This window comes from Lissotriton vulgaris, chromosome 7 (genome assembly GCF_964263255.1).
Source record: "Lissotriton vulgaris chromosome 7, aLisVul1.2, whole genome shotgun sequence".
NCBI classification, from domain to species: Eukaryota; Metazoa; Chordata; class Amphibia; order Caudata; family Salamandridae; genus Lissotriton; species Lissotriton vulgaris.
Genome location: NC_141695.1, coordinates 948,129,158 through 948,152,100, shown reverse-complemented (window position 1 = coordinate 948,152,100; position 22,943 = coordinate 948,129,158). Strand labels below are relative to the sequence as shown.

At 49.7% G+C, this 22,943-nt stretch overlaps 1 protein-coding gene across 1 annotated transcript in view; it reads right to left on the bottom strand.

The window, feature by feature from the left end:
• Positions 1-21,970, bottom strand: part of APBB3 (amyloid beta precursor protein binding family B member 3) — a 250,568-nt gene extending 228,598 nt beyond the window's left edge. Inside the window, exons 1-2 of the mRNA XM_086931390.1 lie at positions 21,841-21,970; positions 21,388-21,499 (exon numbers count right to left, since the gene is read on the bottom strand). Of these exons, the coding sequence (XP_086787516.1) occupies positions 21,388-21,436 (49 nt within the window). The 5' untranslated portion in view covers positions 21,437-21,499; positions 21,841-21,970. The remainder of the gene's footprint in view (positions 1-21,387; positions 21,500-21,840) is intronic.
• Positions 21,971-22,943: the final 973 nt, after the last annotated feature.

Below are 22,943 nucleotides of genomic sequence, written 5' to 3'. Positions count from 1 at the left end.
GTTGTCACGGGTTGGATATGCTTCCACCCATTTGCTAAATGAGCATACTACCACAAGTACATATTTCAGGCCTTGACATCTGTCTAGTTGGATGTAGTCCATCTGCAGGACTTCAAATGGGTGATTCGGGACCCCGAACCCTCCCCGGGGTACTACAGTTCCTTTCCCGGGATTGTGTTGCAGGCATATCAGACATTGTTGGACCAGGCGTTTGGCGGACTCTGTGATCTTATCATTGTGCCAGACTCTGGAGACAAGTTCAATCATGGGGGCTGATCCTATGTGGGCAGGGGAATGTGCCATAGTCAATATGGGAATCAGGTATGAGTCAGGTAACAACCATTTGTTTGTGTCTTTTGTCCGCCAGCAGCCTTCGTCATCTTTCAGTCCCACCCGTGTCCATTCAGTCAGTTCGTGTTGTGTGCTAGCCATTTGAATGTCTCTGATAGTGTCCCTAGCGTCAGTCCATTTTTCTGCTTGTGACCTGGTCACGTACATGCGTGTTGTCGTCCTATTTTCAGCTGTCGCTCGGGCAGTGAGGTCGGCTAGTGCATTTCCCTGTCCAATAATGTCTGTCACCTTTTTGTGTGCCTGGCATTTGATGACTGCAAGCTTTTTGGGGAGAAGGACGGCTTCGATCAAGGCGGAGACTAGGTCCCCGTGTAAAATGGGGGTGCCGTGTGAGGTCAAGAATCCCCTCTCCCTCCAAAGGAGCCCAAAATGGTGAACCACCCCGAAGGCATACTGGCTATCGGTGTAAATGTTTGCTGTGGTTCCTGTTGCTAGAATACAGGCTCGTGTCAGGGCAATCAGTTCCGCTGCCTGGGCAGATCGTTGCGTTATGCGGGCTGTCTCGACTACAGTTCGAGCCGTGGTGACTGCATAGGCAGCTGAAGTGGTGCCATCGGGGAGCTTGATGCAAGAACCGTCCACCCACAGCTCTCCGTCGGGGTCGGGGAAAGCCGTGTCTCTGAGGTCAACCCTACTTCTGGTCTGTTCGTCGGTGAGGGTCACACAGTCGTGTACAGGGTGCACATTGGGATCGTTTTCTGGTAAGGGCAGCAGGGTTGCTGGGTTCAGTGTGGTGCATCTCTTCAGTGTGATGTGGGATGCGAGCAGAGTCAGTTCGTATCCTGTCAGCCGTGCACTCGTCAGGTGTTGCGTTTTGGTTTGGTTTAGGAGGGTGTCAACTGCATGGGGTACCAGTACTGTGAGGGAATTCGAGAGCACGATCCCCTCACTCTGTCGGATAGAGATCGCAGCAGCAGCTACGGCTCGAAGGCAAGCAGGCAGGGCTCTGGCTACGGGGTCAAGAGTGGCTGAGAAGTAAGCGCATGGTCGTTGCTTTGGGCCGATGGACTGGGTCAGGACAGATAAAGCGCACCCCTCCCTCTCATGGGTGTAAAGGGAGAAGGGCTTTGTGTAATCGGGGGTACCCAACACAGGGGCCGAGCAGAGGGCATCTCGTAGTTGCACGAAAGAAGCCTGACACTCAGGGGTCCAAGGGAGTGGGAGAGGGATGTCCTTTGCTAACAATGAAAGCAGTGGTTTTACTACAAGGCTAAAGTTGGGCAACCACTGTCGGCAGAAGGAGGTGAGGCCTAGTAGGGAGCGGACCTGTTTCTGGGTCTTAGGGACGGGGGTGTCGAGAATGGTTTGGATCCGGTCAGGAGTCAGTTTCCTTCCGTCTTTGGACAAAAGGTGGCCTAGGTAAGTGACCTGGGGTTGGCAGAATTGCAACTTCTTCTTGGAGACCTTGTGGCCATTTTCTGCAAGGAAATGCAGGAGTTGAATGGTGGCTGTGACAGCTAGTGGAGTGGTGTCGGCTGCCAAGAGGATGTCATCGACATATTGTACTAATACCACTCCATCGGGTAACTGGACTTGATCCAGTTGTCTCTTGAGGGCCTGGCTGTAGATGCTAGGGCTTTCTGTGTAGCCCTGGGGTGCTCGGCAGAACCTATATGAGCGGGCTTTTAGGGTGAAACCGAAGAGATATCGGCTGTCTGGGTGGATGGGGATAGAAAAGAATGCGTTTTTGAGGTCAATGACAGTGAAGGTGGTGGCAGTGGAGGGAATCAAAGTCAGGATGGTGGTAATGTCCGAGACCACAGGGTACTGGGGTACCACCACTTTGTTGATCTCCCGAAGGTCAATGATGAAGCGGTATGCTTTCTCATCCCCTTCTCCCTGCTTCTTAATGATGGGCAAGATTGGGCTGTTGCAAACGTTGCTAACTACTTCCTCTACCACTCCTGCGTCTATCAGTGATTGGATGATTTCTACCAATGCCTTCTCGCCCTCGGGCGATATTCGATATTGTGGAAGTTTTGGGAGTGTTGCATCTGGTCGAACAGTGATGTGTATTGGGTCAATCATCATGCGCCCTACATCCGAATCCGTTTTGGCCCACAGATACGGAGGCAGAGTGTCAAGTAGGGAAGTGTCAGCGTCGGTGATGGAAAACATGTGTCTGGGGGGGCAATGTCTAAGCAGAACAGGATTGTCGTAAAGGAAAACTCGGACTCCATCTTGAGAACATCTAATCGTTGCTCGGAAGTGTTTCAATAAGTCGAGTCCCATAATTGCGTCAGGGCTATTGGAGGAGAGTAAAAACGTGGTGTCAGTGGTGTTGTTTTCTAAGTCAAAGAGGATTGGGGCGGACAAAGGGTTAGTGGAGGGCGTCCCATCGAAACCTGTCGATGTTATTAGTAAGCCAGACAAGGGTGCCCTTGGAATCAGTCGTTTAGATAATGCACTACGTGTTGCGCCAGTGTCTACCAGGAATGGTGACTTTGTACCCAAGACCTTAGCAGTGACATAAGGGCCTTGCTGGTCAACATGGAGCTCGACTGGATCCCTCCCTTGCCCTAGGCAGTCCTATGCAAAGTCATGAACGTCATCGTAGTCAGATTGCTGGCATTGGTTCTGTCGGGGTCGATCAAATGTGTTTGGTCTACTGGATCTATCATTAGTTGCGTTGTTTGGGGGCCCTCGCTGTGGTCCCCTATTTCTTGGTTCGTTTGCTGAATCTCTAGGATCTCTGTTTCTGGTGAGTTCCAAAAGAACCGGGCACTGAGATTTCCAGTGGCCCGATCCTTTACAGAAGGCACACTGGTCCTCTCTAATGTCTGTACGTCCAATGTGGGGAGTTGAAGCACGGTCTTTGGGAGGTGCCGTTTTAGGGACGTTCATCTGATGGTTTCCCCGGTATTGGTCTCGTCCCAGAGTCACCCCTTGCAGTTGTGCTATCATCACCCTCTCCTTTAATTCTTTCTTCTTCCTCTCTGTTGTTCTATCGTTTTCGTTTTTCTGATGTTCATAATATTGGGCCATCTGGAGGATAGCCGTAGGTTTGGAGGCTGCCCAACTACTTTCACTGGCCTGCAGTTTCTGCGAGACCTCCGGTGATAAGCCCTTAACGTAATTCTGGACAAACAGATGGTGTCCGGTTGCAGTGGTCAGGTCCTGGCCGCTGTAATCGGAGAACACCGTTTCAAACCGGGAGAAGTATTCCGATACATCCTCCTGAGGTTTCTGGCGACAAGCCGTTACTATCGACCAGTCCACTTTCTTTTCTGGGATCAGGGTTTTTAATTTCTGCACGATTTTATCCGGGAGGTCTAAAATGGCTTTTAAAGGCTTTTGTCCGGGTTCTCGTTGTCTGTCTATGCCATCAAGTTGTGACCAGTTATGTCCAAACAGCTCAGAGTGGTCGACTTTCCGGATTTGCTTCCACACATCAGCTGGTAGACATAACCCGAAAAACAAGTCGATGTCAGCTAGAGTCATAATCGTCGATCCTAGGGCCGTACCCAACTCAGTATAGAAGGCAGTGGGGTTTTTACGTAGGTCTGGCAGAGATTTCCGGAAGGTCAGAATCTCTTGCCGGTCCCATGGTTGGTAGACCCAATTGTACACTACCCTTCCCTTTGCATCTTTGTGGTTTGCATCATCGTGAGTCCCTTCACCTCGTGGAGGAACCCAGTAAGGGGCAGCCTCTCGTATCGGCATCATAGTGTTAGGTCGTTCAGTTTGCGGGTTGGTTGCTACGGAGGTAGTGGATTCGATTTTTGGCTTTTGTTCAGTGAGGTGGCGGAAAACCTCAAGCGTACGCGTAAGGAGGTCCGTCACATCACTCTCACTCTCATCCCCGATGTCAACCTTCCGGTACAGAGTCGTTAGGCTCTGTGGACCCTTTTCTTGATATCGGTCCTCGTATGCATTTAAGACATGGTAACACAGCTGTACAGTGAAGTGTCGTCTGTGACTCCTAGTATAAGAATTAAACACATCCATGACGGACTCTTCATCCTCCCTCCTCTCTATCAGTATCTTTGCTATCTTGTCGACCCCTGCTCGTTCATGTTTGTTTAGTCTATATGCTCTAGCAGGACCACCCCTTCGGGCTTCCGGGTCGCTCAGCGTTGTCGTTTGCGTAGTATCTAGTACAAGGAGTTCAGCCGGCACGGAGGCCATGGGGGCTGAAGCCGTGGTGCTACTCTCGGTGGTACCTGGGGATAGTGGGCGTTGGGCTAAGGGTTGGGAAGGGGCGTATGGAGGGGGCATGTGGATGATCGGAGGACCTAGCAGCAGATCATCGTTGGTTCGCTGTTTTGAGTGTAAATCAGGGTAGAGCGTGGAGGGAGTTCTAACCAGGCACTGGCTTGATGTTTCTATTTCTAGCTTCTGTTTGGTATCCTCTCTTTCTTTTATCTCTTTCTCTAGTTTCTGGGCCGCTAGGTGGGCTGCTTTCCGCAGCTCTTTTCCCAACCTACTCTCGGTTCTCTTTTTGCGTTGTTCGGCTTCCTTTCGCCACATGCCGAAGCTGTCAAGCATAGTGGACGTCGTCTTGTTCTTACCAAGGGCTGTTTCTAGTGCGATTATTCTATCGTCTTCGAAGGATCCTATCAGTGGCCACTGACTTTCTCGATCCCTTTTCGTATATTTATGCCACAGCTGGCTATAGGCTATAGCGACTAATCCATGCTTTGTGAACATGTCCTTATTAGGGGTGCCTTCCAGCGGAGCCGGATGGTTCATCTCTAATAAGCGGTCCGGGTTAAACAGGCTACTAACCAGTGGGGAGAAGACAGGCATGACGGATCGCAATGGGATAATAGTCAGCACTACCTATCTTATCACTGCGCGCAAAGACTAGACAGAATATTTCTATTCTACGTTGTTTGCACGTAGTGAATACCTCATGAACCAATTCTGAGCAATCAATCAACGTTAGGTCAAAAATAAAAAATCAATATGGTCAATGGGGAGAATAAGTAGGCTCGCAAAGGTTCGCGTCACCTACCCTTTCACTATCTGTAAAGAGGGGACCTAATCTTCCCTGTTTTCAGACAGAGAATCTCCAGAAAACAATCTTTAACAGTTAATCAATGGGGCGAAGGGGCAATTGTTCAGTGGGGGAGAAAAATAGGTCCGACGGGTGCGTACCTATCCTTCGCTGTTTATAAAGGGAGAGCCTGTTGTTTCTCCGTTTGTAGACAGTGAATCTCCAATAAATTAACAAAGAGTAATACTAGTATTTTCTCAACAATTATCAATTACTTTCAATTATCTATCACTTTCGCAATTCGTCGTGTTTACACGACCTTACCCGGACCGCATGGACAGTTTCTCGTCTTCCGAATCCAGCGCCCGATCGTCCTCTTCTCTTCGTACTTCTCGTGGCACTCCTGATGGTTCCCAGTCAGGACCGCAGATCACTCGAGAGAGGTCTGTTCGGAACCAGTGAAGTTCGGATGATCGGCTGTCAGACGAGGGTCTATCGGACAGGGTACCTTCCGATCGTTGCAGTCGTTCACTCTGTCGTCGGGACCTCTCCCACTGGATCCACGAGTCGCTGATGGGCCCCACGTTTGGGACGCCAATTGTTAAAAAGGGTTCCAAAGACAACCGGTAACCAAAGACCCTTTTATGTTGCCCGGCGGTATCGCCTCTATGACCCACCAATATTAATCAATGAAGAAGCAGGCGCTGGAGACTGGAAGGCGGGAAACGAGGATTTTATTCTCTCCGGAGGAGAACACATCAATTCAGACAGCAAGTATCGTCACGAGGTGCTCTAACCACATCTCTGAGGCCTGGCCTCTTATACTGGAGTTTACGACCTTTATTACACATAACACATTCTCGCAATACTTTAGTACTAGAAAGAACATCCTCGGAATCTCCCCTTCAGACCCGTTCCCACATACATTTACAGTCGGATTCCCCACCCCGGTCACAACAGGTGATAGTTGTCACACAGCAGGGCATTCCGCCGATTCACGGAATGCATGGGGTTGATCGGATCTCATGGGGTGGGGGCTTTGATCGGTTCGGGGGTCTTTTGATGGGGAGGGGAGGCTTCCTACTGTACGGGGTAATAAACAGTATCCGCAGAGCCAGGTGGCGGCCTGGGAACAGGGAAGACAAACGGGGATACAGGAAAAGGGGGTTTGCATCAAAAGGGTTTGAGGCCATGAAAGGAATGAGGGGAGGTGTCGCGCTGGGAACAGGATGAGATTCAGTGGTGAAACTGCGCTGGAGAGGGGTTTATGACCCAAGACATGAGAGAGCGGGGGTTGTCAGTGTGCGGGGGAATGCTTGTGAGGTTAAGAGAGAGAGAGAGACGCGCTGGCTATCAGCGAGGGGCAGGGAGGCCATGGTGCTCAAAATGGCTGCCGCTTACGCGCACGAATGGGCTTGGAAAAGGGGCAAGATGGCGCCGATAATGTTGACGTTTTGCAGTCTAATCTTTAACAGTGTGTGTGTGTGTGTGGGGGGGGGGGGGCGGAGGGAGGTAAGCCTGATGCAAAGCACAATAAATCACTCGATTCCAACAAATAAAACTGGCAAAGCTGATTGTGAAGCAGAACCTCACACTAGTTTACAAGGGCCACTCAACATGCCAGAAATGATGTCTTTCGTACCCTTTTCTTTATCGTTACCTCGCTGCACATGGGAGCAATAGATCAGCTGCTGCACGGGCCGACAGAGCACGGTTCCTAGGGGTAACAGCCCCCAATTAATACACACGGTCCCCACTGTGTAAGCCAACATTGTTCCTGGGCAGGCTAGCTTCCATCGCCATCCAATGTGCATCCTCTTTATGGAGACTGTCACCAGCTCTGGGAGGGATGGTCATGTGATAGTTAGCAATCCCACCACTAAACTGAGACTCCAAACACTCCTTTCTCAGAAAACCCCGGCCAGCCAGGTTGGAAATATTATTGGTTTTTACTGGCCTAGGCTGGGGCTTAAACATCACACTGTGTCACAGTCTATACACAATGACGTATGACTCACCACACTATAGTAGATCTTTATGTTTTCCAGTCCCCCGAGGTTCAATGCATTGCACTTCAGCCAGGATCTTCACTATCTTGCCAGGTCCTACAAGGTGGGGGTGGGGGCATTAGGGTCCTGGTAGCCTCGTAAAAAGCGATCCTTCTTCGGCACTGCCAGAACTTTCTAGTACAGTTGCTGTTTCATAACAGGAAAGTTTTATTTCTATTTTCTTTTTCGGGTGTGTTTTAAGTTTGCCCTTCATTCTTCACCAATCAGTTTTACGAGAGTATTTGGTGATGAATTATTATTGAATGACGTCCAAATGTTAGATTTTTTGCAGACTAGGCTGTTAGTTAGAAAATGTTAACTCGTTGAATTCGCTCCCTAGTACTTGGTAACCAAGAGAGTTGGGCTGAAGAATAAATTAACTTAAATTAAATTAATCCGCGGGGATGACTGGGGGAGAGTGATAGTAGTAAAAGGGAGGGAGGGGGGGCATTTTTCAAATCTCGCCTAGGGCAGCAAAACACCTAGAAACGGCCCTGCCAGTGCTGAAGGCCTAGCCACACGAGAAGTCACGATCCTGCCATAGGCGCGTATCCGTGCAGTGGCGGAGCGCGCAGATCGGCCGACCATGCCTGCTAACACCCCTCACATTCGTATAACAGTGAGCGGTTTGTGCGCCGCGGGCTGAAGAACACATCAGGCCCAACTCAGGGAGGCCCCGTTCATGACGCATCAAGGTGGGAAACGACGCTAGGCAATCGGTCAGCAGCCTTGCACTGACAGAGAGAGACGGAGCGGCTTAGCGCCAGACCCGGTGCCGGAGTCAGCCTACGCTCGGGCGACTTCCGCGCACCGCGGCTCAGCACACAGAATCTACAATGCTGCTGGGTGCACAGGACCGAGGCCAGAGACTGGACGGGGCCGGTCCTTCCTGCGCGGTCCTGAAGAGGCCAGCAAAGTAATAGCCAGAGCAGCAGATGTATGGTTGGAGGAAACTACACTTGCGGTGGTTGCATCGTATGCAGGTAAGTGTATTAATTTTGAACTCCGACTCCACCGCACCGCTCATATGTTTGCCCTGGGCAGCGGCTGCCGTCTCTCATCACCGTCAAACGATCCTGGGAAAAGGTATCATCCCAATTACGATCACCCACAGGTTGAACGGGAGGCTGCTATACTATTGATATAACACTGTCATTATAATATAACCTCTGACCTGCTCTTTTGCCAACTGTCGCACATTGTAAATTTCAAATGACAGTAGAGCAATCCGCCCTATGCAACCGGCTGAGGCAAGCTAAGATTTAAATTAATCACTCTGTACTGTTCAACACCTGGGCACAATGCTAAACGCCCATTAATTCAGTTTCAACATTTCTGCACAATTGTGAGCACATTGATGATGTATGCCTATTGTGTGGGCGAAAGTCGACAGCTACAACGCACCTAGCAATACATGCCAGAAATGTGCACACACTATCCAATATTCAACAGCCCTGGGTCTTTCAAAGGATACCGGAGATCCTATACTTTTCTCTCGCCTGCCCACTTCCCACAGAAACCAGCACCAGCGGCGTCATACAAACCCGGGCGCTCTCCATCAATCACCCACAAGAGAAAACGATGGGGAAAAACCGACACAAAGCAAACAAAAATATCGTTCAACAGCAGAAGATCTACACAAACTACCAAAACTGATTTGGACCAATACACAGAATCGACGGTGAGCAATCTCCCAGATAAACAAGATGATGACATACAAAGCATTTTACTGGAGGTCAAAACCATAGACAATAAACTTGACAAACTCTCAACCCAACTTGATCAGGTCCGAAGTTGCATGGACACTCATGAAATGCACTTAGACCAGCTTGAAAACAGAGCATCCAACGCACATGACTTCCAGGTGCAATCAAAAGAGCACCTATTGCACATGTAGAAAGTCTTGAATGTCATAAGAGCAAAGAATGAAGACATTGAAGCTCGCTCACAAAGCAATAACATTAGCATTTTTGGTATTCCAGAGACTACCGCAATCACTAAAATGGAAACATTTATTGAGGACCTCCTTTGCGAACTGTTTGGTCAAGGCTTATCAACCATGTTCATTGTGGAAAGGGCATACCGGACTCTGGCCCGAAGGCTTCCAGTGGGCGCTACCCCCCAGACCCATCATAGCTCACCTGCTGAACTATGGAGACAGAGATGTGGTTCTGAGGAAGTCCAGGGAAAAGGGAAACATCACCCATCAAGGTATCAGCCTATCTTTCTTTCCAAACTTCACCCCTACAGTGCAGGCAGCCAGACGCAAATTCTGACCTGTCAGGCTCCTCCTTCAGAAATCCGGTACAACTTATGCACTCTTTTACCCTGCAAAACTGAAGATTACATGCAAAGGACTACCACACTATTTCACTGATGAGAAATCTGCACTCAAATTCGCAACACACATTGATAAATCAATGCACAAGAATCCAGCTTCAACCAGCCGCACCACTTCAGATGCTACCCTAAATGATAATGACTGATGCATGTGATTAATCATTTTATTTTACGATGATTATTGGTTACACTGATCTTATCGCCAACAAGGTAACAAGTAGGTTGGGTGATTCTGGGACTTGACCATGCCGCACTACAGGCTACAGCCTGAGAACACTGAGGGATAAGTTTCCTTTAGCCACTCTCATCCAGAGGGTTGGGTTGTACGCCAGCGACCCCATGGCCACTCGGAGATCCCCCTTTGAACTCCACTAATGTTTACTGTTTTATTTGTTGGGATGGGAGGCGGGGTTTAAAATACTTGACTAATTTGGGGGGTTGGTGTGGGTAGGGGATGGAGGGGTTGTTAAGTAGTTTCTACTGGTTATCGTGGAAGCACACAAACAATATTTCATGATACAATTTGAAGATTCACACTGCAACACAGACTTTTTGCTCGCAAAACACAGAGTGAGGCACTCTAGCGACGGCTCTGTCACACTGAGACAGCTGACATTTACACTTAAAGATAATCGCATTAACTCTACATTTCATTATTAACCAGTTAGGATGGCAACATACAATTTCCTGACCTGGAATGTCCAGGGCCTCAACAATCACAGGAAGGCATGACTGGTTCACGGTTTCCTTGCTAGGCAACAGGTGGACTTATTTTTTCTCCTAGAAACCCACTTAAATTCTGCTGACTCGCATAAACTGAAGAAAAAGCGCTGGTGTATATGCCATTCTTCTACCTACTCCAATTATGCAAGGGGAGTGGCTATTTGGATTTGCAATGGGATTAATTGGACGTTGACACAATCAAATATAGATACAGAAGGAAGGAAGATTCATTATATTAAAAGGGACTCTAGATGGAATGCAGATAGTCATCCTCGCCATTTATGGACCGAACGTAGACAACCTGTACTGGGCAAAGGTCGTTGCTATGGGATATGACACGGTTGTAAGGGGGGAGACTTTAACGCAATCCTATGTAATAACTTAGACAGATTGGGCTCTGGTCGTGCTCTTCACCCCCGCTCTGGTCATGCACTAAACTTGATCATGTCTGACAGTCATCTAGTAGACAAATGGAACAACTGAACCCGCACAAACGAGAAGGAACATGTATCTCATCACAACACAACTACTGGTCTAGATTGGACCGCTGGCGGATCTCTGGAGACATGGCGACATGGACAGTAGATGCACAGCACCTACCAAGGACTATTATGTTCCCTACATCTATTAAACGTGAATTCATGTGGAGACCCCCCCCCCCCAATGCTTTACAAGACTCAGCATTCCAGGCAGAAATCAAAGGCAACATCATTGAATATTTCTCTTTAAACCAGGGCTCAGTATCATCTCCCTCTGTTCTTTGGGAGGCCTTTAAGGTCCTCATAAGGAGGAAATGTATAGATCGCCAGGTGGGAGTGCTGAAGGCTACACGCAGCACATTACAGAAACTAGAAACTGAAATCAGAACACTAGAACTCTAATACTTCGACACTAATGACATTTCACTCTTAGCACCCATTCGCAAAAAGATCTCTGACTTCGAAGAGGAAGCAACCAGAGATTTAAAATTCATGGGTAAATTTGCCACAGCCAGGCGGTATGGAGAAAGTGACCGACAAGGCAAAATGCTTGCCAACATACTTAAACCCCTGCGTAGCTCTCCCTATATAGCAGAACTCCTAGACAATGACGATGAACCCATCAGAGGCCCCAAAGTGATACACGACCACCTCACCGAATTCTACACCTCACTATACACCTCCTAGATGCCACATGTTCACTCCGACATCACTGCTCACTTACATTCCTTGCAGCTGCTATGGTTCAGCAATACTCACAGAGAATATCTGGATGAACCATTTACCATAGAAGATATAATTCAAGTGATTATTAGTCTTCCCACCGACAAGGCCCCATAATTCAAGTGATTAATAGTCTTCCCACCGACAATGCCCCTGGCCTTGACGGCCTAACAACCACCTTCTATAAAAATTATGCCATGCTCCTAGCCCCCCACCTCATGGAAATGTACTTAGAATGCCTGGACAACGGTTCACTTCCCCACAACAACTAGGGAGGCTGTCATCTCAATGCTACTTAAACCAGGCAAACCCCCAAACAAATGCGACCTACAGACCTTTTTCCCTTATAAATATTGATAAGAAAATATATGCAAAACTCAATGTCAACAGACTACAAATCCTATTGCCATTTATCGCTAGACCTGATAAATCTGGATTTATACCGGGACGCTCCCCATGCATAATTTGAGGACTTTTTTCTCCATCTTACATCAACTTGACCCCCAGACCCCTGCCTTGGTGACATTTCTCAATGCCACGAAGGCCTTTGATTCACTTGAGTGGCCATACCTCTTCCCCATCCTTGGCAGACTAGGACTAAACCCTCTATCAGTCAGATCAGGGTTTTTTATTCCAAACCAATCGCTAGGCTACGCGCAATCCGATTATCTTCGGCCCCATTTGACGTCACACAAGGCACCAGATAAGGGTGCCCTCTGTCACCCCTCCTGTTCGCCATTGCCATGGAACCCCTCACTACAAGGGTTAGGCAACACCATAAAACACGCAGACTTGACTTCTCGACCAGAGATGTAATTATATTGTTATACGCTGACGACATCACACTATATTGCAGAGATCCATTAGATAATCTGAATCCAGTCCTTCGCGAACTCACCAAATTTGGCAGCCTCTCAGGCATCCACATGAACTGGTCCAAATCCTACCTGCTCCCACTCACTAACACAACGCCCCCTTTGAACTAGACTATCCTATTCAATGCGTGACTGGTCCAGTCCGCTATTTGGGTATATGGCTAAGTACTAACATCCAAGACCTTTGGGGCATGAACTTTGGAAACACACTAACATGGTTGAAGGAGAAGACTGCCATCTGGTCAAAACTCCCTATCTCTCTGGCCGGTCGCACTAAAATGATAGTCTTGCCTAAACTCTTATATTTATTTGTCAACCTGCTGCTGCAACTAACTCAATCTTTCCTGAAAACTCTTAGATCTTTAATGATCTCACTCGTATGGGCCAGGAAACAACCACGTATATCATGGCTAGTGTTCACGCTCCCATTGGCTCAAGGTGAGCTGGGCGCACCCGACTTAGCTCTGCATGCATTCTGTGCACAGGCACAGTCTCTCCATTACAGGATCTTTCCCACCCCCTTTCAACCCCATATGGCAGTTGAAGCTGACAGTGAAGCCCTTTACCTTTAACGGCAACTCTTTACCGACCCAATAAACACTAACATGTTACCCTAAATACTGCAGACACTCTACATTGGGCCTGGGATAGGCTCCGCTTACGTGTGGGACACTCGATATTATATGCCCCATCTATTATCCTTGCTCAAAATCCACAGCTACCAATACTGCAAAACAAAGGTAACTTCACATGCGCACACAACATGTACTGGGACATGTTCGCCGACCTATATCCTAATGACAACTTCATATATCCTCATACAACAGAACCCGGAGATATCTCCTGATTCTCCAATCTATTGTTATTCTATAATATGAGAAGTACATGCCGTAAACCTCATGATAAGTTTCCTTCCCCCACAACTTCTCTCCCAGCACTAGAATCGCTGCTCACAAACCCTTCACCCAGCAAACTTATCACTAGCCTCTATAGTTCCATGCAACGCTCATCCGCAGTGACTCAACCAAAAGAATTGATGGGTTGCAATGAAGAACTAGAAGACCCCATTTCAGATGACCCTTGGGAGTTCTGTTAAGGGCAGTTAGAGATGCTATCACCTAATTATATATTGCGTCTCATACATTTTCAATACTTGCATTGCATCTATAGAACCCCTATACAACTTGAACACATGGGCATTCCCCCGGATGCGAACTGGTGGCGATGCAAGACTGCCAATGCCACATTTCTCCACAAGGCATGGAGTTGCCCGGTTATGGGAAAATTTGGTATAGAAATATATAAATATATATATATATTTTTATTAAACAAAAAATCAAGCTTCAAATATACAGCATACATAGATACTTATTTTGTGGCTAAACAAATGTACCCGGTACCCCATGGCGAGGATAGAACTATTTAGCAATATAAATGAGATTTTGGATCCCAACATGACTCCATCACCTAAAGTGGGCCTTTTGGGATATGTCAAGGAGGACCCAGTTGGACACTGCAGGCTGCTCGCTATGCTCTTACTGTTGGCCAAGCGCAGAGTTGCGATGCACTGGGTCAAGCGCAAATCACCTGACATCGAAGCCTGAGTTCGGGACACCACATTTTGTCAGAAGCAGGAAACATATATTGGGAATTACTACCACCAGCATCAGGGGACCATTCCTAGCTTGGTTAACTGTCCGAATTTCAGTTCCTATCCAGGCTGCTGCGTCTATCCACGAATTAAATCACACAACAACTAACGATTACCTGGATGCCCTATAATGTGTTTACTGTTGCTGAATTGTGTTACTTCTTATAAAGAGCCTTCACACTGAACAATGCTTTACAATCTATATCCGTACATTTGTGCCTTGCTTTTCTTGTTTTCGATGCAGAATCTCACTTCAACACATGATCAAACTGAGCTGTTTCTGCTTTGTTTTTGTTTTTCTTGTTATGCCATATTTGTCATCCTTCTCTGTAACATCAGGTTACGCGTATTTGAACATCGATTCTTTGTATTTTTCTCTAAATGCCAATAAACAAATGTTTTAAAAAAGTAGGACACAAACAATTTCGGATATGCTTGTGTCGAAGAAGAAGAAGATTTTGGTTTCCTTTGCTGAAGGATGATGATGACAGCGTAAAACTGAACAAAGAACTTTTGAAAGAGAAGAGCGATGGAAGTGGTGTGACTTAACACTCTGCTTTTTGACCAATGAGGAGAGAGACTTTCCCGGATTTTGATGCAAGAGTAGGGACGGGCTTTTAACTTTAGGTTATAACTATGAGTGATAGAATCCATGTTTTTTGGAATGGTCAGGATAGAACGAGACTTCTGTATGAGGCGTTCGTGTGAGCTGTTTCTTTGAGATTCTTTGGCTGACGCTGTCTGTGAGCTAACTCCTTAACTTCGCTCCTCACACGTTGTGAGGATCACCCCGACTTTCCCTTCCTGCCGAAGGGTTAGTACTACAACTATTAGCACGCTGTGCTATAGTTTTTCTTAAGTTCGTATGAAATTATGAATTTGTATTTGATCTTATAAAATTGCTCTTTTTTCTCTTACACTATCAACTCAACTCATGCTCCTTAATTGAGATGTTATTGTGAATTACTGAAATGTGTTCTCTTGTGTGGGGATTGTTAGACCTGGCACCTTGGCATCAGTTTCCCTTCCACTTTTTGCTGATGTGCCTCAGATGTTTTGCTGGTGTCCGATGCTCAGGGTACTGCGCCACGGCCGATCCGTGCCGCAGTGCAAGTGCTCCCAATGTAAAGTGTATGTGTAATTGATTTCCCCGATTGGATTATTTGGTTTACTGTCAGTCCCCAGTAAAGTGCACGAGGCGTGCCTGGGCTTTTAGATACAAATGCTGCTAGTGGGCCTACAGAGCTGGTTGCGCCACCCACAGAAGCGGCCTTGGAAGATATGTGCCCACGCTTGCCAGTCCGGGAACCTTCCCTCACCTTCATATCAGTCACCCCTATGGTAGGCCCACGGGCAGGGTGCAATGTAAGCGTAAGGTAGGACAAGCCTAGAGAGTGGCATGTCCTAGTAGTGAATTACCGCCCTTTCTCGTTCTTCACTATTGAAGGGCTACCTGTTCTCTTAGGCCAGATGAGCTGTCGGAGCTATTACACCCTATAGTCCCGGCAGGCTCAGGGGACACGGTAGCAGGTCGAGTTTAGTGTACCTGAAGTCAGAATAATAAAATACTTCCTTTAGCAAGGTTTATTTTAATATCCTGTGTTTGCAAATGCTACTTTTAGAAAGTTAGCCTTTGCTCGCCTAAACTGTTCAGCCTGCCTCTGCCAGGATGTGTATCTGCTGTCAGGGTTTGTGTGAGTGACAGGGCTGGGAGATTCCCGGGGATAGTTGGGTGCTCCAGGTGGTTGATGGGGTGCTTACTCCAGGATGGGTGGGCGGAGTAGTCCTTGACTCTGAATAGGGTTGTGCTCCACCACCACAATGCTGGCTCCACCTCCTGCGGAGCGTCTGATGTCTCTGCCCTGCACCCTGAAAGAAGACGGCAGCGTCCTGTCAACAAAGTACTCCAGAACCGGGTTGAACCAAGCTCAGGCCCCCTGGCCTGCAAAGACAAAAGAAACGCAGTATAAATATAGGAGCTCCGCTCCTTACAAATGAGATCCAGTTTTGACCATGACGAACCTCTGCCTGACTAGAAGGACCAAGAGAAGCTGAAGGATGGAAACCAGTCTGTATCCTGTTAGACTGGCCTGCAGTGGTGCCTTGCTGAGAACGGAGAGGAAAGGACCAGAAAGGACTTTGTAGACTTGTGCCTGAAACGATCTCCAAGGGCTTGATCGAGAGCTTGCGCCCTGAACGGAACCCCAGGACCACTGGGCTCTATCAACTTGTGCCCGTCTGCTGTTGGGCCTCAGTTCTTATTCCCTCGCCAGAGTTGTGACTCGGGTGCCTTCGCCCCCTCCCAGGTCATGACAGCTCGGAGCCTGGTCCCCCCGCCGTAGAGAGCCCCGCTCATCCCTGAGTCACTCTCCGCTTCAGTGCCGGGCCGCCCGCTCTCCTGTCACCTCGCCGCTAACGGAGCGCGTTGTGTGCCTCTCATCTTCTCCAGCCGGAATCTGCACGGAGAGCATTTCATAGCCTCGGACGGTCTGTACGTCATAGCGTACCCGACTGTCTATCTTTGGTTTCCTGCATACCAAGGCTCGTGCCGCACCCCAAGAAAGGCCTCCCCGTACAGTGGTACCGGAAGCCTGGTGCTGCACCCGTCTGCCCGAGAAGGCGATGCCCCTCACAGATCCAGGAGTACGACCCGGCGTGCTAAGAAGTAGTGCGTCCCGCAGGCCTGAACGGCGCCTCGCCCCGTGCGCTGCATCGATCCCGGATCGCCGCAACCCCCCACAGTCTAGCTCCCCCGCCTCGCTCCTCGAGGGGGACCGAGCCGGAGAGATCCTCTGGAGAACCGTCAGCCTCATCCAGGGTCCGCCCTCACCAGTAGCCGCGCCTGAAACGCCTCGGACTTCACCCAGCAAGGTACACTTGAACTCCGTCCCGAGTTCATCCCGGATCCAGGGTCCGCAACATTCTTATTTCCCTGTCTTCGTACCTTGCTGAACAACGAACATTTAAAGACTAAGCTTGCCTATTGTAATCTGGTGACCTCAACTCACTAAACGTTATGTGGTCTTGTGATAATCCTGCTTGAATCTAACTTTTATATAAAGTATACGTATTTTTGATACAATCATACGACTGGTGTCCATTTGTGGTGGGTCAGTGGGTTTACTGTGTGTGATCATGAATGCTTAACTTACTATCGCCCTGAGGATTAGCCTTGTCTGCTCGCGCCACACTACCTAGAGGGTGAGCAGGGGTTATTCGAAGGAGTAGTTCCCTTGCCCTGACGTGGAGCTGAGGGTCCTTGCTTGTCACAAGTGCATACCTGTGCCAACCAGAGACCTCCGGTTCCAACAGGGATTCTAGTTCGAGACCATTTCATATGCTTTCAAAGAAGATATTCCCTTTGTTCTAGGTCCTCATGGGGGGAATATTCATCTAAAGCTTTTGCCAAATCCCTGTCAAACTCTCTGATCTGTCAGGGGACCTGATGTTAATATGGGCCAAAATGTGGTCATATAAATAGAGATTTTATCAACTGTATCAACACGTGGTATACATGTTCTACATTCTGCTTTATGTAGCCAAATCCTCTTTTCCACTGTGCCACGCACTATCGCGCTATCATGCCCTACTCTTAATGAGCCCTGGTCCTACATGTTAACCCTGGAACTTAATGTAAATGTAAATGTGTGTGTCTTGTAAAGCGCACTGCTACCCGGAGGCATCCTGGCGCTATAGACCACTGGGGAACCCGTCCTGGCTTTCCCTGTGAGATGTTCCCTCCTGGGTATCTCCAAGGTGAAACCAGGCATTCCCGGTGTTTGTGGGGGGCCGTTGTGGAGATGAGGCAAGCTAATGCCCAGAGTTGCCAAGTGTGATCGCTGGTTAGAGTAGGCACCGAGGCGAGAATTATCGAGTCCACAGACCCTGGTTCACGACCCTGCCACGTCGGGAATTGAACCCTGGTCCCGGGCCGTCCTCTGCTTCCGGGTCTGCCGCCTCTAACCAGTGAGCCACACCACTCCACAGCAGCTGCACACTGACAGTGCACCGTGAGGACGTGCCTCCTTAATCCTACCAGGTCCTGCAGGCTGATCTCCCCACCGGATCATGCAGCCCTAGCAAGCCTGCACCCGTGCCCTGAGGGTGCTTCCCTCTGACTCTTCACCCTGACCATGGTTCCTGATCCCTCTCTGTGGTCCAATGCACCAATCCCTGCGCTCTGACACAGCATCTCAACTCTTTATGCTGGCTGTGTTCCCGAACCCTACCCCAGTCTGCCACCTGACCCAGAACCCTCATTCTACCTGCACTCTCATGGGCAACAGCATTCAGGCTGAACCTCTGCACCCTCGTTGTGTACAAGTGTCCTAGCTGCCCTGGGAGTTCACACCCTGACCCTGGCTGCGCATTGGTCGCTGCTGCCCCATGATCCTTGCTGACATTACGGTACAAAACGGTACAAAATACGTTTGTTGTTCAGTTAATTAAAACCACAACAATAGCAACAATAAAACAAATATCGCTTTTTGTGTTGTCTAAAGATAAAACTATTTATTATCATGATATTTACACTTCTTCCTATATAATATAAACAAAACATTTAATAAAATTACCAATATTAAAAACAATATCTCAAGTGTTACATCAAACAACTATTTTACCAGGCCGCTAGCCTTGTTTTGAATGTTCCTTTTACTAGATTTTGAGGCTAATCAAGGGCCGACTAGGCTGCTCAGGAGCATTTTGATATATCAGTTCCTCAAGAGTAAGTGGTCCACTTAGCATAGTCTCCAATAATACATCTTGTAACCTTTGCTGACATTAAACCCTGCACCCTCCTTGTGTGGATATCCTAGCTGCCCTGTGATTTCACAGCCTCATCCTGGCTACACCTTGGTCCTTGCTTCATCTTGATCCTGGCTTCTTTCCGATTCGGAATGCACCGTCTCCTCGCTGAGCCCTGTCCTGGCTGTATCCTCTGACGGGTAAATCCTGATTCTGGCTACATAATGCCCCTGGTAGTACAATGATCCTGTCTGAAACATGATACTGGATCTAATCTTGCCTTAGACCAACTCCATGTGCACCCTGATACTGCCCAAATTCTGACCCGAAAGCCCAGAGCTTGGCTACACCCTCAAATCATTCTGTTTGTGGCCTACTCCAGAACCCAACTCCTGTCTGTGTCCTAATCTTGCATGTGCCCTGACTGGCCTTTGCTCTGACTGCACTCTGTCTGGACCCTTCTAACTGGCCTTTGCTCTAGCTGTATCATGGCCTGTCTGCAACCTGCCCTGATTGCCTTTTCTCTGGTTGCACCCTGTCCTGTCTGCACCCTGCCGTGACGGGCCTTTGCTCTGGCAGCACTCTGTCCTATCTGCACTCTGCTGTGACTACCCTTTGGTCTGGATGCATCCGGTCCTATCTGCACCCTGCTGTGACTACATTTGGTCTGGCTGCATCCTGCTCTATCTGCACCCTGCCGTGACTGGCCTTTGCTCTGGCTGCATCCTGCTCTATCTGCACCCTGCCGTGACTGGCCTTTGCTCTGGCTGCATCCTGCTCTATCTGCACCCTGCCGTGACTGGCCTTTGCTCTGGCTACAGGGGCGCTCCTCCATTAGGGCGGAGGAGCATTACCCCACTGTTTTCTCGCACTGCAAGAAAGCAGAAGGGTATGCCTGGTTGGGTGCAGGCGGGTGGGCAGGTGAAGGAGGAGTGGCTTGCCCATTGCTTTGGGCCCCCACTGTTTGGTCGGCCCTCTGGGGCCGGCCAAACCAGTCATGCGCACATTGGATTTTCTCTATGTAGACAAGCCTACATAGTGAAAATGGCCTCCCCATAGGCGCCTGGTTGGGCGCCGTCTTCACCAATCACAACGCTACCATTGCAGTGTTGTGATTGGCTTAGGGGAGGGGAGGGAGGCTGCCCTATCTCTGTTACTGCCGGAGGCAGGAGAGCAGGAAAACACCGGACCTGGCCAGGAGCGGAGGCAGCGCGGGACCGGGTAAGGTATGTGTTTTTTTATACGTTTTTAAATCCCTTCTCCCCACACAGACGCCCATGCAACTCTCCCAACCCCCCCACCGCCCCGCCCCCACCACCTGTCCCCCACCCAGGAGTCATGCCAGCCACAACTGTCTGGCCGACCTTGTCCTATCTGCAACCTGCCATGCCTGGACTTTGCTCTGGCTGCACCCTGTCCTGTCTGGACCCACCCTGTCCTGTCTGCACCCACCCTATCCTATATGCACCCTGTCATGACTGAGCTTTGCTTTGGCTGCACCCTGCCCTATAGGCACACACTCTGCCCCATCTGCACCCACCCTGCCCTATTTGCACCCTGCTGTGACTGGCCTTTGCTCTGGCTGCACCCTGTCCTATCTGCACCCACCCTGCCCCATCCCCACCTTGGCGCGACTGGACTTTGCTTTGGCTGCACCCTGTCCTGTCTGCACCCACCTTGCCCTATCTTCCCCCTGCTGTGGCTGGCCTTTGCTCTGGCTGCACCCTGTCCTATCTCCACCAATCCTGTCCTATCTACACCCTGCAGTGAGTGGCCTTTGCTCTGGCCGCATCCTGTCCTGTCTGCACCGTGCAGTGAGTGGCCTTTGCTCTGGCCGCATCCTGTCCTATCTGCACCCTGCCCTGACTGGCCTTTGCTCTGGCCGCATCCTGTCCTGTCTGTCCCTGCCCTGACTGGCCTTTGCTCTGGCCGCATCCTGTCCTGTCTGTCCCTGCCCTGACTGGCCTTTGCTCTGGCCGCATCCTGTCCTGTCTGTCCCTGCCCTGACTGGCCTTTGCTCTGGCCGCATCCTGTCCTGGCTGCTCGCGGCTCTGGATGCCCCCTGCAGTGGAAGCACGGACGTCTGACTGGGGCTTGCTCTGGCTGCACCTTGCCTGGGCTGGGCCCTTCTCTGGCTGCAAGCGTTCCAGGATGGCCCTGTCCTGGCTGCACCGTGATCTGCCTGGAGCTGGCTCTGTTTGCATCCTCTCCTGGGTGTCCACTGTCTTCCTAGAGGTTGCCCTCTCTGGAGCCAGAGTTGGCTACCCGCAGCCGTACCTGCAAACTTCCCAGGGCGGACCCCGCCCTGATTCCTGCTTTGGCTGCGCCCAGTTGTGACTTCACCAGCATTGACTGTACCCTGCCCCGTTTGCACCCTGTCCTGACTGTACTCTGCCCTGCCTAGACCCTTACCAGCTGCGCCTGCACCCTGCTCCTGAGAGGAGTCAGACAAACCCGCCCCCGTACAGATGAAACCAGTGCCGCGGAGGGGCAGCTCCCAGGGGTCACTCACCGTCATAGTTGACGAGAATGATGGCCAACATGTAGTCCTTCCCCAGCATGGTGGCAGCAGGCGCGCGCTGGCAGCACCAGCAGGGGTCTTGGGTGTGGCGGGTCCTCCTGTGCTGGAACCAACAGGGAAGAGTGAGCAAACCCGGTAACAGGCGAGAGTGAGCGAGCACTGAATGCGGAGAAGCATAGAGGTGGAGCGAGAACAAGGGAAGGAAGCAGAAGGGAGGACAGGCAATGAGGGATGGAGTGAGCAACGGGAGAAGTAGATGGTGGGAGGTGAAGAGGCGGGAGCAGCAGGCAACAAGCAGCAACCCTTGTAAGAGAGCTCGAGGAGAGGCAGGGGTGAAGCAGGCAGGAAGGCTGCGCGAGAGATGCCTGAAAGCAGAAAGTGTGGCCAGATATGATGGCTGTAGGTGGAGGGAACGCGTGGCAGAAGGGAACTGCAGGTACTCACCCACTCCCTCCCGCTGCAGTGAAAGGGCAGGCAGCAATGCAGGGGCTCCCATGTGCCAGGGAGGCAGGAGAGCTTGAGAGCTGCCTGGACCAGGGGCGGGGAGTAGGAGGTAGAAAGATGGAAAGGGCGGGGGAGGGATGCGGGCGGAGCTGGAGGGGAGCTGTCCAGTGCTGATCTGTACCGTTGCTGAGCTGCCACCAATAACGCGGGCGCTCTCTCTCGGCATCAGGAAATGCAGCATCCCGACCCTGACACAGGGTGCTCACGGTGTACCGAGGAGATGCAACAGCGGAGGCTGGCATACTGCGCGGGAAATCACACAAGCCATTTAGAAAGCGCGCGATGCAAACGGTCCAGTTATATGCAATATTGTACTACCATTTTCATACTTTCCTGACTAATATATACCTGCATCAGAATGCCTTGACTAATGTAGCCTGCAAGTTACGCTGACTTTAAGAACCCCGTCGCTCTGCTCCTGAGCAGACCGTTTGCTATTCGCGACTATATTATAATGTATTTGTTATGCATTTTTGTGGGTTTGCGGGTGCGAATTGACGTAAAACGAAGCAGCCACGAGCAGAGGTTGGGGGCAGAGGGCGCTGCGGTTGCTTTTGATGACTAAGAGTTACCAGTCATTTAAGTGACTTGAGCAGTGATCTCATGATTTTGCGTGGGTGGAAGTTGCAGCTCTCCTGCTAGAAACTGCCCGCCTCTTGGCGTGCGTTCAGAAAACCATTCCACAGTGGTGCAGAACGTGCCACAGACGTATACTGTGCAAGCCTAAAGGCCTTGGTTTTAACAACGGGAGAGGGAGGGAAGAAAACACTCTCAGTCCCCCAGGAAAATGTATTTCAAACAACAGAAGAGTGTAATTCAATAGGTGTGTATAAGCACAAGCGAGGGAGAAAGGTGAAAGAAATAAATCTCATTGGATTTTTCAGGAAGCCCTCACGCTCCACCCTGGTTTGTGACATGCTTCATCATCGGGCCCATCGGGATGTGGTAAATAAATATTTACCGTCGGAATTTCTATGCGGTAAAGTTCAATAAAATAACTCAATCGAAAATAAAGAGACAAAGTCCGTGGCAGCTGGGTTAAA